General features: G+C 47.7%; 1 protein-coding gene across 14 annotated transcripts in view; it reads right to left on the bottom strand.

Annotated features, from left to right (window-relative positions):
- LOC116842626 (zinc finger protein 608) overlaps positions 1-16,085 on the bottom strand; it is a 296,735-nt gene that overhangs the window by 103,954 nt on the left and 176,696 nt on the right. For all 14 annotated transcript variants that reach the window (XM_032812075.1, XM_032812073.1, XM_032812078.1 and 11 more), the window contains one exon: positions 1,646-4,443. In XM_032812075.1, coding sequence (XP_032667966.1) covers positions 1,646-3,514 — 1,869 coding nt within the window. In that variant the 5' untranslated portion in view covers positions 3,515-4,443. The remainder of the gene's footprint in view (positions 1-1,645; positions 4,444-16,085) is intronic.

The raw sequence follows: 16,085 nt of genomic DNA, 5'->3' as shown, positions 1-16,085 counted from the left end.
CTCTCTCTCTCTCTCTCTTTCGTCACGTCCGGCCAAGCGTAAAATGCGATAACGTTATAGATCTCTTCGAGGGGAAATAATGCACAACTTTTGATGGCTGGATCGAGGGAACACGCCCCGACGCGCGCGCGCAGCGAGATTTATTTGTGGCGCTCCGCCGTATCTCTCAAACGATATTTTTCGCTTCGCGTTTATTTTCAGACGTATACATGCACGCGAGTCGCGACACGACACGATGCTCCGACAGAAACCGAGGCTCGTATTTTACAATAACGCTCGCTCGCGCGTTCGAGAAGCAGATTTATTTATTCAAGTGCAGCGGCCGATAGTCCTCACCCCGGTGTGGAAAGAGAGGAACGAGAGAGAGAGAGAGAGAGAGAGAGAGAGAGAGAGAGAGAGAGTGTGTATGTGTGAAACGCGTCAAGATATCGTTCCTTCAAAATTCCCATTTGTACGAAAAGAAAATATAACGCGTGAAACGTCGACGCGTCTCCGTCATTTCTACCGTTCGCGAGCTCTCGCTCTCCAACTTTTTCTTTTCTTTTTTTTCAACTCGAGTCGAGTTATACGAACTCAATTTCAGAATTGTACAATGAGAGAAATGTTTCGTATTTGTGGCTTGAAACAGTACAGTGAGAAAGTTCTAAATCAGGGAAGCTATTTTCATAGAAAGCGTCGGAGTGCTCCTGATGATAACTTTATACGCATATATTGCGGTTACCGTTTTTGCTGGAACAAAAATTACTTTTAATTGCAAAAATTAAATTTAGCCGAAAATTACTATATACATAATTTATATAGCATGATCAATAATATTTCCTCTCAGTATAGATGGCGATGCCCCCGTTCGTTTCAGTAAAATTTTCGTGTTTCTGTAATCTCTTGTTCGTATAGAATAAGTTCAGAATTGAATTCAATAAGGAGGCCGTAAAATTCGAATTTCTTGGTGCTCGCGTGTGAGATAGTTCGAATCTTTGGACAACCCCAGGATGCTGACAAAATTTCTCTCTGGAATTGTTTTGGGAATCTTTGCCGTTGCATATATGCACAACGCATGCACCGTGGAGTATCGTTGGATCGCGGTGCGTTTATGCACATACACGCGGACTTACGTAATCGATTCCGTGTCGCGGGTAGACGCGTGCGAGCGTTACACGTCGCGGCCGTCGACGAAGCGAAGATAGCGATCAGAGGTGTCGGGCGGAGCTCCCGGCGACTAACTAGCTGCCGGAAGACAACATCATTATGCGCGCTCGAGTCCCTCGAATTTCTCCGACAGGGAGAATTAATACGAACGTTGAAAAAAATCAGTTTTCATGAAGAAGTTAAAATTATTACTTGGGGTGAACGAATTCAAGAATCTTTACTAGTAGCACTCAAAAATGGTTCTTGAGCTGAACATATTTCTCGGTTGTCACGTGGTGGCGGTAATTGGCAGCACAGGAATAAATTAGTCGCTAGTTGTGTGGGAGAAAGAAAGGATTCTCGCGTTTACATGTCTTCGCCGTTGAGGTATCGTGTGTGCCTCTCCGTGCATCAATTTGACGCGCACGAGAGGATTCACGGCTCTAATTCGACCTTTGGTCTTGGTCGAGAAGAGGAGAGATGCCTCTAGGCATCAATCGTGAGTGAGAGAAAAACTTACCTTTGGTTCGGAATTGGAAGTCTTCATCTTCTTGGCGGGTGGAGGGCTGGCGGCAGTGTCCATGGCCTCCTCGGCTTGCGTGGTCAGAGGTGGACCCGGTACCGCGGCGACCTTGGTCTGCTCCGGCTTGGCGGGTGCACCGGCGGCGGTCGCGCTCGCCGGACTGGGCGGCGGACAAGGTGCCGCCGCGCTTGTCGCGGGTGGTCCCGGGCCCTGTGACACGGAAAAACCTGTCCTCGAGCTGGGCGGTGGTCCCTGAGTCTGTTGTGGCGCCGTGGCGGCCGGCGTCGGGCCCTGCGATTGCGTCGCGCCACCTGCCGAGTTCTGACTCTGCGGAGTGGGCCGCGCGGTACCGTTCATCTCCGGCTTGGTCTGCTGGGGCGTGTGATTGCTCTGCGGCTTGTCGTGCTTGTCGCGCGCCTTGTCGCGTCGATGGCCGCTGGAGCCGCGTTTGGAACCCGCCGTGGAGGAGGGTGTAGCGCCGTTGCCCCCCGCGGACGTGGGAGCGTTGTGGCTCGGCTTGGAGGACTTGTTGGAGGAGGAGGACTGACCGCCGCCACCACCGCCGCCGCCGCCGCCGCCGCCACCGCCGCCGCCACCGCCGCCGCCGGTCGCGCCGCATTCTGAGTTCTGTGAGTTCTGTGCGACCGTGCCGGAAACGGCGCCGGAGCCGCCGGCGGCGGACGTGGCGGACGCGGAGGATGCCGCGGACGCGTTGCTCGCGTCCTGCGACGAGGCGGTGCCGTTGATCTCGTTGGACTTGACGATCTCGTGCTTGGCCTCGCTGGTCTTGGTGCCGGGCTTGGTGCGCTTGATCTTCATCTTGAGGCCCTTGTCGACGGTGGCCGAGTGTTCAACGGCCATCTTGCCGGGATTGCCGGCGTTACCGTGGACGGCGTTTACGCCGCTCACGACGCCCGTGGGCTGCTTGTTACCGGCCACGATTGACGTGCCGTTCGCGTTACCGCCGGCGCCGTTGCTGCCGGCGCTGTTGGCGCCTGTGCCGCCGCTGCTCCCGGGGCTGTTGGAGCGTGCCGACGACGACGAGTTGACGCCGCAGGAGGAGGACGACGACGTTGACGACGAGGACGATGTGGATGACGACGAGAGGGACGAAGAGGATGTGCCGGACGACGACGACGACGACGATTGTCCGATGCCGGTGGTGCCCGTGACGCTGCTGCCGCTGCCGCTACCGCTGCCGCTGCCGCTTCCGCTGCCGCTGCCCGCCGAGTTCTGCAACTGATGATGATTCGCGTTATTCGTTGCCGATGCTGCCGAGGCAGGCGTAGAAGCCATGCCTGTCCCCGAGCTCAATTTCTCGTCCCTCGTCTTCTCAATGTCCGCATCAAGGTCGATTATCAGGTCTCCTATACCGATGTCCCATTCGTTGTCGTCGTACTCGAAGTTGTTGGTCGCATTCGTCGCGGCCGGATCCAGCTCACCGGCGTTAGCAGCCACCGTGCTTGCTTTAGGCTCACGCTGCTGGCCGGACGCTGATGACGACGACGACGACGACGACAACGACCTGTCCCGACCCTGATGATGGTGATGATGATGGTGATGATGGTGATGATGGTGATGATGATGGTGGCGATGGTCGCGGTGCTCACGGCCGACCAGCGCTCTCTCCTGCCGCCGGGACTGTCCGCCGGCGTTACTGCCCGCTAAACCGTTGTTGTTGTTGTTGTTGTTGCTGCCGTTACTGGCGTTGTTGTTGTTGTTGTTGTTGTAGTAGTTGTTGCTGTTGCCGTTACCACCACCACTACTACTATTATTACTACTACTAGCACCACCACCACCGACACACGGAGATGGTCCTTTGCGGTTTACGTTAGGGAGGCGACCGCCTAGTGGCGTGGTCGCCATGCCCTTGGAAACGTTTCCCCGGCGCCCGCCAGCCTGATCACCGACTGCCCGCCTTTTCTCACGGATCCCAAGTAGTGGCAGCGCGCGCGACACGCGTTATCGTTACCCCGACGACGACCACCGCCCGCGAGACGCGCCTCGTCCATCGAACACATCACTCCACTCTCTCGCGACTACTCTCGGCTCGACGATATTCGCGATTTATCCGGACGTATCTCTCTCTCTCTCTCTCTCTCTCTCTCCCTTTCTTTCTTTTTTTCTTCCTTTCAGTCGCGCTCTGCCCTCACTGTTATCGCGCGCGCGTACACTCGCCACCGGCTTCTTCCTCTCGTGCAGAAAAACCTGATATATCCCAACACCTTCGGCCGTTACCACTCGCGATCCTGTCGCATTAATTCTCAACTCGCGGATTCACCGATCGACTTGGAACGAGCAACAACCCCCGTATGCAACCTCTTTCTCGCGCTCTCTTTCTCTCCCCCTCTCTCTCTCTCTCTCTCTCTCTCTCCCTCTCTCAATCACCACTCTTCACTTCCGATAATAACACTGATCCGCGGATAACACGACACCACGATCACAGAGCCACTGCCTATGACGATCACGACACACCACCCGAGCACACTTTTGCTTGACCCACCTTGATTACTCCGACGTAGAAGATCCCGCGACCATCCGTGCACGTTGTATTTCGAGACTACGTTCTCTTCCCCTCTCTCTTTCTCTCTTTCTCCCTTTCCCCTTCTCTCCCTCTTTCTCTCTCTCTCTCTCTCTCTTTCTCTCTTCTTCTCCGCTTGTCCCGCGTGTCAATCCGCGAGTTAATCCATGTCCCGAGGGGTCCTCTCTCGATCGACGTCAGCCTAGCGCGTGCGGTCCTCTCTTCTGATCTTCCGACCCAGAACCGCGCCTCGGCCGATCGACGTGCCTCCGATCTGTAACACACGAGCGTTTCCTCTTCACATCGATGTAATATGTCGAACTTGCTTAGGGGTTTGGCTATTCGCTACGGACTTGTGCGTTGGCGCGACACGCGATTTCCGAAAAATTGAAAAGGAATTGACATTGCCGAGCAAAAAGAATTATGTTGATTCGATAAAAATCGATGTCGGGCTAAAGCGTGCGGTTGCCTTCTCGCGACTCGATGGAAATTTCAAAAACGACGTAATAACCAGGGATGCAACGATAATATCGACATATCTGCAATGGTGAAGCGCGAGCGTTCCCGTCGTCTTCTTTGTAAAACGAGAGAGATGCGCCTTGTCGGTGCATTCTTAGCTCGATAGGCACACGTTACTTCGCTCACCGTGCCGCTGCATTCCGGCGGCGCAATTACTGTTTTATAAAGAAGACAGACAAGTTGCGCCGTTGCGTATTACTCCGGCCCAATACCATTTTATACGGTGCACGTTTGTCGGTTGTCTCGTCGATTGTGCGCAACAATCGCTCGCATTTTACCGCGACAATTTTTTAGCTTCGTTGAATCTCTCGGCTCTTCCTTTGCATAGTGAAAAATAAGCACCAGTATATAGAGTAGCGATTATTTATTCCTCTTATTGTTATTTGTTCTTTATGATTTTTATTCCCAAAGTTATTCCGCGCATAAAAATATCGAGGTGAGGTCAACAAACAGTGGATACTTTATGGAATGTTCGCTTTATTTCATTTTTTTCAGTTGTTGCAACAGAACGTGTCAAAATAAAATATGCAGCGCCCGGCAGAGCATGCATTTTTTGTTGACTTCGCTCGCGACTATTTGTATACGCAGATTGACGAGGAGAATAAATTTGTGTAAAGAGAAACACATGATTCCGCAAAAAGAATTCTTTTAATTCCGAATGTGGAAATACCGGTGTTATACTGACAGCATATGGAGTGAGGTGAAAATACCACAATGCCTGAACGCTAATAACTTCTGATACGTAATTCTGAAAATTTTTTTCTTGTGGTCTTGAAATACATGGCAAAAATATTTGGTTGGATGAAACAAACATCTGGCGAAATGCGAACAAAGCAGAAAATCCTGGTAACTTCAACCGGATCTTCTGATTCATATTTCACCTTACATTTAGTTAATTCAACCAACCTTCTTTTTTTACGAATATTTAAATTTTCTATAAAAAATATATACACATGTAATTTTCTTTAATTAATAACTAAAAACTTTACGTAATTGTTCGCGAAATGGGAGAGAAATCTTTTGTTCAGTTTGACCTAATCTGCACAAAATTAGTTACCGCTATATATATATATATATATACACATTACATTAAAAGTTTAAATATTCGTATTTAAAAACCAATATAAAAATATTCAGAGTTCGCTACCAATGTTAGGAATCGTTTACAATGCGGTCGTAGTTACGTTTTCAGATTGTATTCGTGAAAAATGAAAAGATTTATTGTCGAATTAAGTAAAGTCTTTCATTGTTCAATAGTTTACGCGAAGAAAATAGATACCTGATCGAGTCACAGACCGGTGAGTCACGACCTTAAAACGTAACTGCGACCGCATTACAGCTGGTCTTTTATTGGTGTCCAAACGTTGACACGTTTACTTTACATGAGACCCCCATGGAGTCCCGAAACTACTTGAAATTGACATAACTAGTGAAAAGTCATGTTTCTCGAGAACGTGGCGTTGCGCGAAGACGACGAGGAGAACTTTCGCAAATTTGAGATTCGCAATCGCGCATTCGCACAAAAGCATGCCTCGTTGGGTTAGCCACAGAGAGAGAGAGAGAGAGAGAGAGAGAGAGAGAGAGAAGGAAAGAGAAGAAGGGGGGAGAGAGAGAGACACAATCGGAGCACGCGACAAAACAGTCGACACGCCGACGGCTCCAATTAATTTGGCATCACTAATTTGGCGTCGCGGACTGCCACCTTCGAAAAAGACGCGCGCGCGAGGCGGCGGCGCTTTGTAGTCGCGTTGCTTTCATAAACAATGCTCAATAGGATAAGTCTTCGGGGGCACTTGGCCGGCGGCCAATAATCGGCGGACGCGCCGCGCGTCGCTCGCCGGCATTCTCTCCCAGGAGAAGCCAAGAACGAGCCGAGGAGCGGCGTAAACCGGGTTGTTAGCTTCGATATAACGACATGTTTAGGGACCCCGCCGCCTCCGCCGTCTTTCTCACTCTCTCCACCTTCCGGCTTTCACCCCGGCGCGCAACGCGCCGCAACCATCGTCTCGCCCCGAGGCGTTCTCTTTGTTTCGCACCTACAAATTGGTATTCCCACTTAGAGAGGAATTCGTGTCAGGGAACGATTAATTTTACCAGCGGCATTTTGGCGTCCGCCCAGCCAACTAACCGACCGACCGATCGACCGACCGACCGCCCGTTCCCTCGACCAGCACGGGAAAGAGAAACGAGGAGATTTAGAGACGAAAGAGAAATGGTCGGATCTCCCAATAGAGAGCGGAATAGAATTTATTCCATGTTCGCTAGGACCTTTCTCTCTTGCTCGCTCTTTTTCTCGCGGGACGTTGCGCGCGATACACGACCTACACGTGGTAGCAGTAGTAGTAGTAGTAATAGTAGTAGTGGACGATCGACGCCGGGAAATAAAAGCGGACAACGGATGGCAAAATATTTTGCCAAAATATAACCCGAGATAAAAATGATTTACGGCCGGTGAAAAAAGTTCGGCGGAGGCGCGCGTAAGTTGTTTTTCATGCGTCACGATAGTTTCGAATGTCGAATCGGCCGTACGAAACTGGCATGATTAAAAAGCAACAGTTACCCTCGCCGCGGAAGACGAATGGTCGTACCAACAGCGGCTACTGCCAGTCGGGGAATAGCGCGTTAACATAAATTACTCGGAATCAGCCACTTGTCATACTTTCCTCGACATGATACAACGTTCCCGACGACGCGCGCACGCAAGATAATTGATCTCGCGCGATCAATTATTCTTGCAACCGCGCTTCGCAGAAGACGGAGCTCCTTGCCGAATCTCACAGCCCGTCACGAGTCGCGAAACATACACGGAGAAAATATTGCAGTGAAGTTTACAGTCCAATTTTTGTGATCCTTGGATCCTATAGAATTATGACCGAAATTATTACGTATTTCTTTAAAAACATTATGCCCGTTTGACCGTTCACTATAAAATTATCGTAATTATCTGAGTATTTTTTTCTTCTTTTTTTTTTATATCAGGTAGATCACCAAATTTACTATTTCTGTGGTAATTTGTCCTACAATCTCGATATAGTTCAGCTTTACATTGTAAAGAAATACTAAAAGAAAATATTATTCCGTTAGTGTAACTGAATTTTCCGTACTAGTAAAAGCAGGAATCAGATGAATGACTTGATTGCAGAAACAGCAAAATTTCTGAGAAAAAAATTCTTAAAGATATATTTGTATAGGATTTTTTTTACAAAAATAAACTTTATATAAAAGTATGATTAAACTGGCTGATAAATAATATCTTCTCAGTGTGTAAGAGAGATTGATCAGCCAATTATTTTCAGTTATTGCAGTCAAGTTTTAACATTCCGAGAAATGTGTTTGGTCGCGAGAAATCATTTTACATCGCCGAATTTCTATTTGATTCCCCATTCGGTTGCACGACTTTTTCTCGAGTACATTTTACAAACGTTCTTGCAATCAGAGACACAACATAAGAAAGAGAGAGAGAGAGAGAGAGAGAGAGAGAGAGAGAGAAAGAAAGAGAGAGATAGAGAGAAAGAAATCACGGCGGAGACCCAGCGCTGTCTTCATGTTTCACATCGTTTTCCTTTCGCGGTTACATGTACACCCGATAATCGTTCGGCATCGATCAATCGTCGTCCGATCGACCGCCCCAGCTGGTATTAATTCATGTGAACGTCGCGACGCTCGGTCGCACGATCGATCGTGAAAAATGGACCTCGACAAAGACGTTCCGCCTTTACCGTCGCGCTTACGATGACAGCTCGGCGGCCGTAGTTACCTTCGTTCCGATTGTCCCCCCTTTTATTAAAGGCTTAACAGATGGATAACGCATCTGTCTATCGACCGACGTGAACAGTTAAACGCCCGTCGGGGCGATTTCAGCCGCGCCGTGTGATAACAAACTCCGAAGTGGCCTCCCGTGGGCGCGCTTGATCGCGAAATAAAGTTCTAAAATGATTTTCATGGAATATTTTGCACAGGGGAAAAATTCATTTTGCGTTTTAAATATTCTGAGTAGAATTTTTTGTTTCGGCGACTATACGCCTGTCATCCTTTTACCCCATATTCGACTGTTTATATTAATTATTTTAACACACGGGAGACGGTGGTGTATAACGAGTCCGTTTTGGGAGGGACAAGGATCGTCTCCGAGAAGAGTGGCAGAAGACATTAAAAGAATTGGGGAATTAAACACAGAATGAGAGAGAGTTGATGTTTCCGACGTAATTAAAAAAAATGTTAGGTAATTATATTTTTATAACATCTCAGACCACACCATTCTATACGGGGAAAACAACTCTATTAGTGCAACTGTATTTTCTATTACACCAAGAGAGAAAAAATATTTGAGAAATAGTTAATATTTATTCGGTAGTTCTATATAATAACACACATTTATTTATATTAATATAAAATATTTTTAAAATAAGAAAATGCACATTTTCTTAACACTTTAAGAAAATCTTAGCTTTTCATGAAAATTGTTCTTCTATTTAAATAAAAGAATTTAAATTTAAGCAAATATGTTATCAGAGCACCTACCATATAAATATTTGCTATTTTTTAGATATTTTTCTCTCAGTGTATTTAGAGATCGGATGAAAACCTCGTGACGTCTGTGATTGAAATCCGATTTTGAGATGTAACTGCGAGCAATCAGCCACGTAAAGACCTCCTGCAGGAATCTTCCTGTTTCTGCAACTGAGTTTTCCATCTGGTCCCCGTGAGTAGCAAAAATTCAGTTGCACTAACAGAAGTTTTTACTGTGCAGTTAACTGAATGTACAGTTGGTCGAAAATTGCACGGAGTTTTCACGATGTAGCGCGAAAATTACGCTTCGCGCCGCGTCACGCCGCGCACGCTCCCTCGTTTCACCGATAGGGCGGATTACATGCGCCTCGCAGTTTCAACTTGACCCCGCTCGTGCAGCCGCGCGAAAAGCAGGTGATATATATCCGCGAGTTAATCGAGGAGAAGCGGAACTCTCTCGCGAAATCGCGCACGATCGCGCCGGCATGGGGAAGAAGAACTCGACAAACTGGGCAGAGGGGGCGGCGGAGGAAGACGACGACCTCGCCGTCGCCTTAAGTTACACCGCGCCGGCATTAAGTTACAAGATTAATCGCGCGACTTCGGGTAGTCCCGCGACGAAAATAATATCCGGTGCCGTTCACCGCGGGGTGGGATAAAGACGAGCGGGAGTCGTTAAGCGCGCCGTGCCGCGTATCGTCACGACGACGACGACGTCGTCGACGACGAGGGCTCTCTTGCCCGGGCCAGGGTCCGGTAACAATTCCACGAATGGAGATTGACGGCATTCCTGGGAGAACAATTGGTAAGCCCGAACTATTCCGTACTGTGGGCGCAGCATTCTGGCGAACCTCGATCGTAATGACGTCAATGAAGTCCACCGCACCGAGGGCGACCGACGGGCGAGAATTTACCTTGTTAACGGAGCCGAGTTTAACCCGCGAATACCTCGACTTAAGAAGGATCACGGGGCCGGACGGGGGTGGACGGCGAATTAGATCCTGCGGCACGATAGGGCCGGGGTGAGAACCGTAATTGATATTTCGCTCGAGAATCGCGAATTGTTCTCCCTTCGACGGAGAAAGATTCATCTTGTGAGGCTCCGAAGATGAGACTTTCACACACATTCGTTCCGTGAGAATAACTCCGCTAAACAATCGGAATGTTCGCACACTCAGTTCCTCGGAAGATTCTGCGAAGAAGTGAGAACTCATGCGAATCCATTTTGTGAGAAGATTCGCGGCAAAAGATTCAAATTTTCGTAAATTCACTACGTGCAAGAATTCTGTGAGGAAACTAAAGTACTTGTAAACTCGTCATTGTCGGATCTTCCTTTTGGTTTGGTTCTTTTGATTTGGCTCACACAGTAAGAGCGTCAGTTGTTGGAATCGAGATATCTGTTTCTACACTAATTAAGCGTGCACAGAATTTCTCATCACCTCGGGTAGGATTACACACACATACATACACATACGTGAGAGGATTAACGTGCGACAAGGGAGAAAAATTTTCAGGATTAGCCGTCACAGTCTATAAAAATTCCACGCTCGTCAAGAACGATCCTGATTAACGTTCAAATCGCCGACGGAGCCCACTCGCGGCGAATTCATTATCGAGTTCGATCGGCGTTCAATTTTTCAACGGCGGCACCCGAGTGTTTCACACGCGCGTAGCCAGCCGGAACTTTAAAGAAGCATTAATTACGTTAATCCGGGAAATTAATCAAACGCGTGCGGTCGGACGCGTTAATAAGGAAACAAAGGTACGTTTCTTCCTCGCGGGCGCTGCTGGTTTATTCCCTTTGTTCGCGGTGTGTCTTGCAGAGAGCGAGGTTCTTATTAACATGTAGCGCGGCAGCCGCGAGGAAGAGAAACAAGAGATAGGGAGTGAGGGAGGGAGGTAGGGAGGGGGGGAGGTCATCGCTTATGCTAACGACGCTGCGCTGCTTCTCTACCTCCGAGTGGGGACCGCGTAATGAGTTTACTTAAACGAGCTGAAGATTAAGATCTTAACTACGTTTTGTGTTAAATTTATCGCTAATACCCCTATTAAAATACCCGCCACACTCACACACACACGCGCGCACACGCACGCACGCACGCGTATCACACACGCGGCACACACGCAGAAAGCGCGAGAGAGGCATTCCGCGCGCTGGCGCGATTGTCTGGCAAAACCCGTCCCGACGACAGCACGACGGAACGGCTGCTGCTTCTCAAACCGGCCAATTTAAGCGCGGAATTATAAAGACGGACGGACGGACAGACGCAGATAAGCGAACGGAAATCGATATCGCCTGCGAATAAAAAGGCTCTCGTTAAAAGTGCATAACCGATTCGGGATACACGACGACGGCCTCGCGTTCGGTGTTGGCGTACACACGTCCAACTTCCGGTGAAATATTTCACGAGGCTTCCGCCGCGCGATAGTTCGCATGTTATCCCTGTCGTCTAGCGTCCGCGAACGACGGATTAAAAAATCAATATTTACGCTCGATCTTTCTATTATTCCTCCCCTCTCTGCTGCGATAAGGCAGCGGGGAGGGAGGGAGGGGGAGAGAGAGAAAGAGAGAATGACGTCCGTCTAAAAAAAATCTCGATAAAACGTTATCGACTATTCTCGTAGCTCTTGAGAATCTGAACTCTTTCACGGTCGCTGTCACGTATGGCGTGACTTTATCCCGCTGGCGATTATCAGGAAATATCTCACCTCGCCCGGAATTATTACTTGCACTTTCCGAGGTCCATGCCTACACTGGAAAGAGGATTGTGTTGTTGAAACGGAAATTTGGTGCGCCCGGAAAATACTTTGGTTGAAAGGCCAATCAAATGTTTGGTAATAATTGGGATCACTCACAAATCTTCTTTAATTAATATCCAATGATTATCGTAAATATCACAGAACGGTACAGGACTATTTATTATGTTCACCTCAATCCGTACTATGCCTCCACGAGAGCCAAGAAGTTTATTCTGGAACACTCTATATAAATATAGATATGCAGATTCATATGTATAAGGAAGTCCGCTTTATATATACGATTTAAACGAGCTGTCTGCAGATCTGTCGGCGACATGTGAACATTTTTCCGCGACAAGTAACACCCGTCAAAGCGTTTAACGCGTAGTTCGCGGACAGGTGGCGGCTACCTCGTCAATTTCCCTCGATCCCCCCCGTCTCGATCTTTCTCGTCCCGGCGCGACACACCGTCGGCGAAATTAATTTTACAGATTAAGCCTCGCGCACACGTGATTAATGATCGCGTCGAGCAACACGCGGCCGGTAGTAATACGGGTTGCCGCTCTGTTGTTCTCTCTCTCTCTCTCTCTCTCTCTCTCTCTCTCTCTCTCTCTCTCTACGATCGCACGAGTACTCCATACTCTCCTGGGGCAGGACGCATAAATCCGGATTGCACCGAGCGGCGTCGAATTGAATTCTAATTATGTCGTGTTAATATTCCATTACACTTGTCTGCCGTGACCAGCGAGCGCGCACGGAGAACAGCGTTGAATAATTGAACGATCATGGAAAGCGGAATGGCGAAAGCCTGTTTCCTTTCTAGGCGAGCGCGCGCCACGATTGTTGTTGCGACTGTTCGTTCCTCCGCCGCCGCCGTCGTCGTCTATAGGGTTGTCTTCGCCGACCATCGTCGCGGAACTATTCTCTCTCTGTGCTCGCTCGCTCGAGAGGAGGTATCGCTCACACACACACACACACACGCACACGAGGACTCTGAGTGCAGTCCGCGTTACGGTGCGAAGCGTGCATGATTTAGAGTCTTTCGTTCGCGTGTCTCTCTTCCTGCCGCACCGTATAGCGCATCGAGGCGAGCGAACGAGCGCGTAAACACGAACCCGACGGAATTTTTCCCGCGAGAGTCGGATTTCTCGAGGACTTCGAGTTAACGAGAGGAATCCCGACCGCACTCGAGTGAGGTGTCCGTTGGATGACGAGGTCGGGAAACGCGATGATTCTCCAACGATAAAATCAAGAATAATAAAAACAAAATTAGGAATTCTGATACGTAGAAAATTGACGGAAAGATTGCGGGGAAATCGAATTAACGCGTTGAAAATTTTCCGTGACGGTCAGCGGTGATCGGCACTGTAATATTGCTGCTGCTCATCAAGTTACATACAACTAATTGTACTCGAACAATCGGCCGTGCGTCGCTAACGGGAAGAGGTAATAAAATAAAAACCAACGCGACAGTCGACGTGTCCAAAAGTGAAATGAAAAATTGAATCAAATATAAATTATAATTTATATTAAAATGACAGAATAAAATGGCTGAATAAATTTAGGACAGAATGGAGGGTTAATTTGTTGCGTCATACATGGGGAGAAGTTACATTTTTTTTTCATACAAATTATTTTCAATTGTGCTGTTTCTAATAGTGCAGGACAATATACAGTCAATAAAATCTTCTTACCAAGAGAGAGAAAGAAAGAGGAACTCTCTCTAGTAAATTTCGCTAGAATAGTCGATTTTTTAACAGCACATTTCAATTTCTCAAATATAAACAGCACACAAACCGCGAGAGAAAAAATATTTATTTGACTGCTAATAAAACATATTTATTTAAATCAAAATTCTCTTATTTAAACGAACAATGAATTTTATGAGCAGCTAAGAAATAAAATTAGAAGTTAATAAAATAAAATATAAGAAAATGTATATTTTCTTACATGAGAACAATATTTTGTATTAGTACAAGTAAATATGTTATTAATAAAAATTACTAAGGACAATAAGAGTTAAGTATTGATGGTGTTAAGTTTATGATTTATTTATAATCAAAAAATAATTAAAAAATAAATTAAGTTTTTATCACCAATGAGTCTTTCCATTAATCAAATAAAAACTTAATTTATTTTTTGGTTATTTTTTTATTATAAGTAAATCATAAGCGCTTAACACCAGCCATTTGGCTCTTAATGTCCTTAGTAATTTTTATTAGTTTGAATCCTCTAGAGCCGTTGTAGTTTTGTTGTTTTAAGTTGAGTTAAATATATTATCAATATTCACTGAATAAATATCTTTTTATTTCGCAGCTATTTTTTTCCTGAGTATATGAGACGAAAGGACAGTGAATTACTGCGGAATGTCGATCTATTCCTCGGTTACAAAATTCTACTTACTTTCTACTTACTCAGTACTTTCCATTGTAAAATTCTCTGAATCAAAGCAACACGCAAGCACAATCGAAAGATACGCAGCCGACTGTCCGAGCTCCGGGAATTCCTCATTTCTTTTCTTTAAAAAATTAACGAGCGTCTCGATCGATCTTTAATTCCGCAATCGAAATGCGCGAAGAAGAAGAGGGGGTCGCGCGTTGTCCCCCCGTCGCTTTTTAAACCGCTCGACGAGGAAGATCGCGTAACACGCGGCGAAATCGCCGGCTATTTTCTTGCGCGCAACACCTTCTTCCGATCTTGCCAGCGATATGAGCAACACTTGAAGCACGCGGCCGCTACTTATACGCGTGCTCAATCTCCTTTATTATAGCTCTGAGGTTCGCTCGCTCGCTTGCCTCGCTATTTCCACGTCGCTCATAGTCGCTTCTCAGCCGTAATGGCGAGATGTGTTCGCCGTCTTATTTTCCTCCTTTTCCGTCTTCATTCTTTTTCCTTCCGCCTCGCGGCCGCTAGTTGTCCGCGACCCGCAAATATAAACGCGCTCGCCGACAGACACGCACACACACGACGGCGAGTCGGATTTATAGCTGCGGTGGAATCCGCCGTGGCAATTAAAGTCCGTTACAATTTGTTACTTCTGCGGGAAACGCGTCGCCGAGGCGTTCGCCATCGCGTGTATTTATTATTCGGCGAAAAAGGCGAATCTCCTCTTGCGAGGAGGCCGAGCCTCACCAGGATGTTTTGTCAGCGCGAAAAATTGTCGTTTGCGAGAAATGTGTTACGCACCGGTTACGCAAACGTTACACACACGCACATAAACACGCAAATATTACAGAGACACTTATCTCTACTTTCCGTGCGGTTTACGCGCGTGCTTTTTTCCTTTTCTTTCGGGGACGCGTGAGACGTCGGAAGATGTTTTCCACGCGGGCGATTAGTGTCCATTCACGCGGAATTTCCGGGGAACGCGCAGCTCGCATAAATTCGAGCGATCGCCGCCGCGTGTACGCGCAAACGAGACTCGCGGACGGAACCGTCGTCGAGCGAAATGCTTTTCCGCGTGACGAACCATATACGCGCGGCATATTAACGAGCGTGTCGCGCCTCCATCGGTGTTCGGATATTTCTGTCGGAATATAACTGTCGACACGTTCCACGGCTTCGTAACGAGCTAATGACAACTCCGTGGAAATTGCAAGCTAATCCTCTAAACCGGCTCGCGTCTCTCTCTCTCCCTCTCTCGCTCATTCGCTCATTTCTGTCTGCTTCGCGCGTGCAGCTATTCAAGGCTGAGAGAGCTGGCCTGCACGAGCGATCCAAACACCTCGAGTCTGCTGTGCGAATTTCGAATAATTCGCGAAATCCCGACTGAAAGATCGCGTTTCGGTTTCTTCTTATCGAGATTGGGGAACTCCTTCAATCAGAAATATTTTTATTGACTCACTTGAAAAAAGTACGATACAAGACACCGCGGTCAGAAAAATAATAAAACAGAAATTTAAAAATAAATTCGGAATGCCGTTCCACTCGATGTCATCGACGAGAGGAAATGGCGATATCGCGACGCGACGATTGCGGCACTCGTCGACGATTTCAAGGATTTCCAACGCTCGCTGAAAAGCCCGTCGCGTCCGTCGGAGCGAGCGAGAAAGCGCTCGACACCGCACCGCCTTATATCGCGCGCAGTCGCTTCAATTTTTCTCTCCTCTCTCTCCTTCCCTCCCTCCAAACCCCTCACCCCCCCCCCCC

The sequence above is a fragment of the Odontomachus brunneus genome, unplaced genomic scaffold (genome assembly GCF_010583005.1).
Source record: "Odontomachus brunneus isolate Ranch 3 - 2012 unplaced genomic scaffold, Obru_v1 Obru_scaffold_026, whole genome shotgun sequence".
NCBI lineage: Eukaryota > Metazoa > Arthropoda > Insecta > Hymenoptera > Formicidae > Odontomachus > Odontomachus brunneus.
This window is presented reverse-complemented; position numbering and strand designations above follow the sequence as displayed.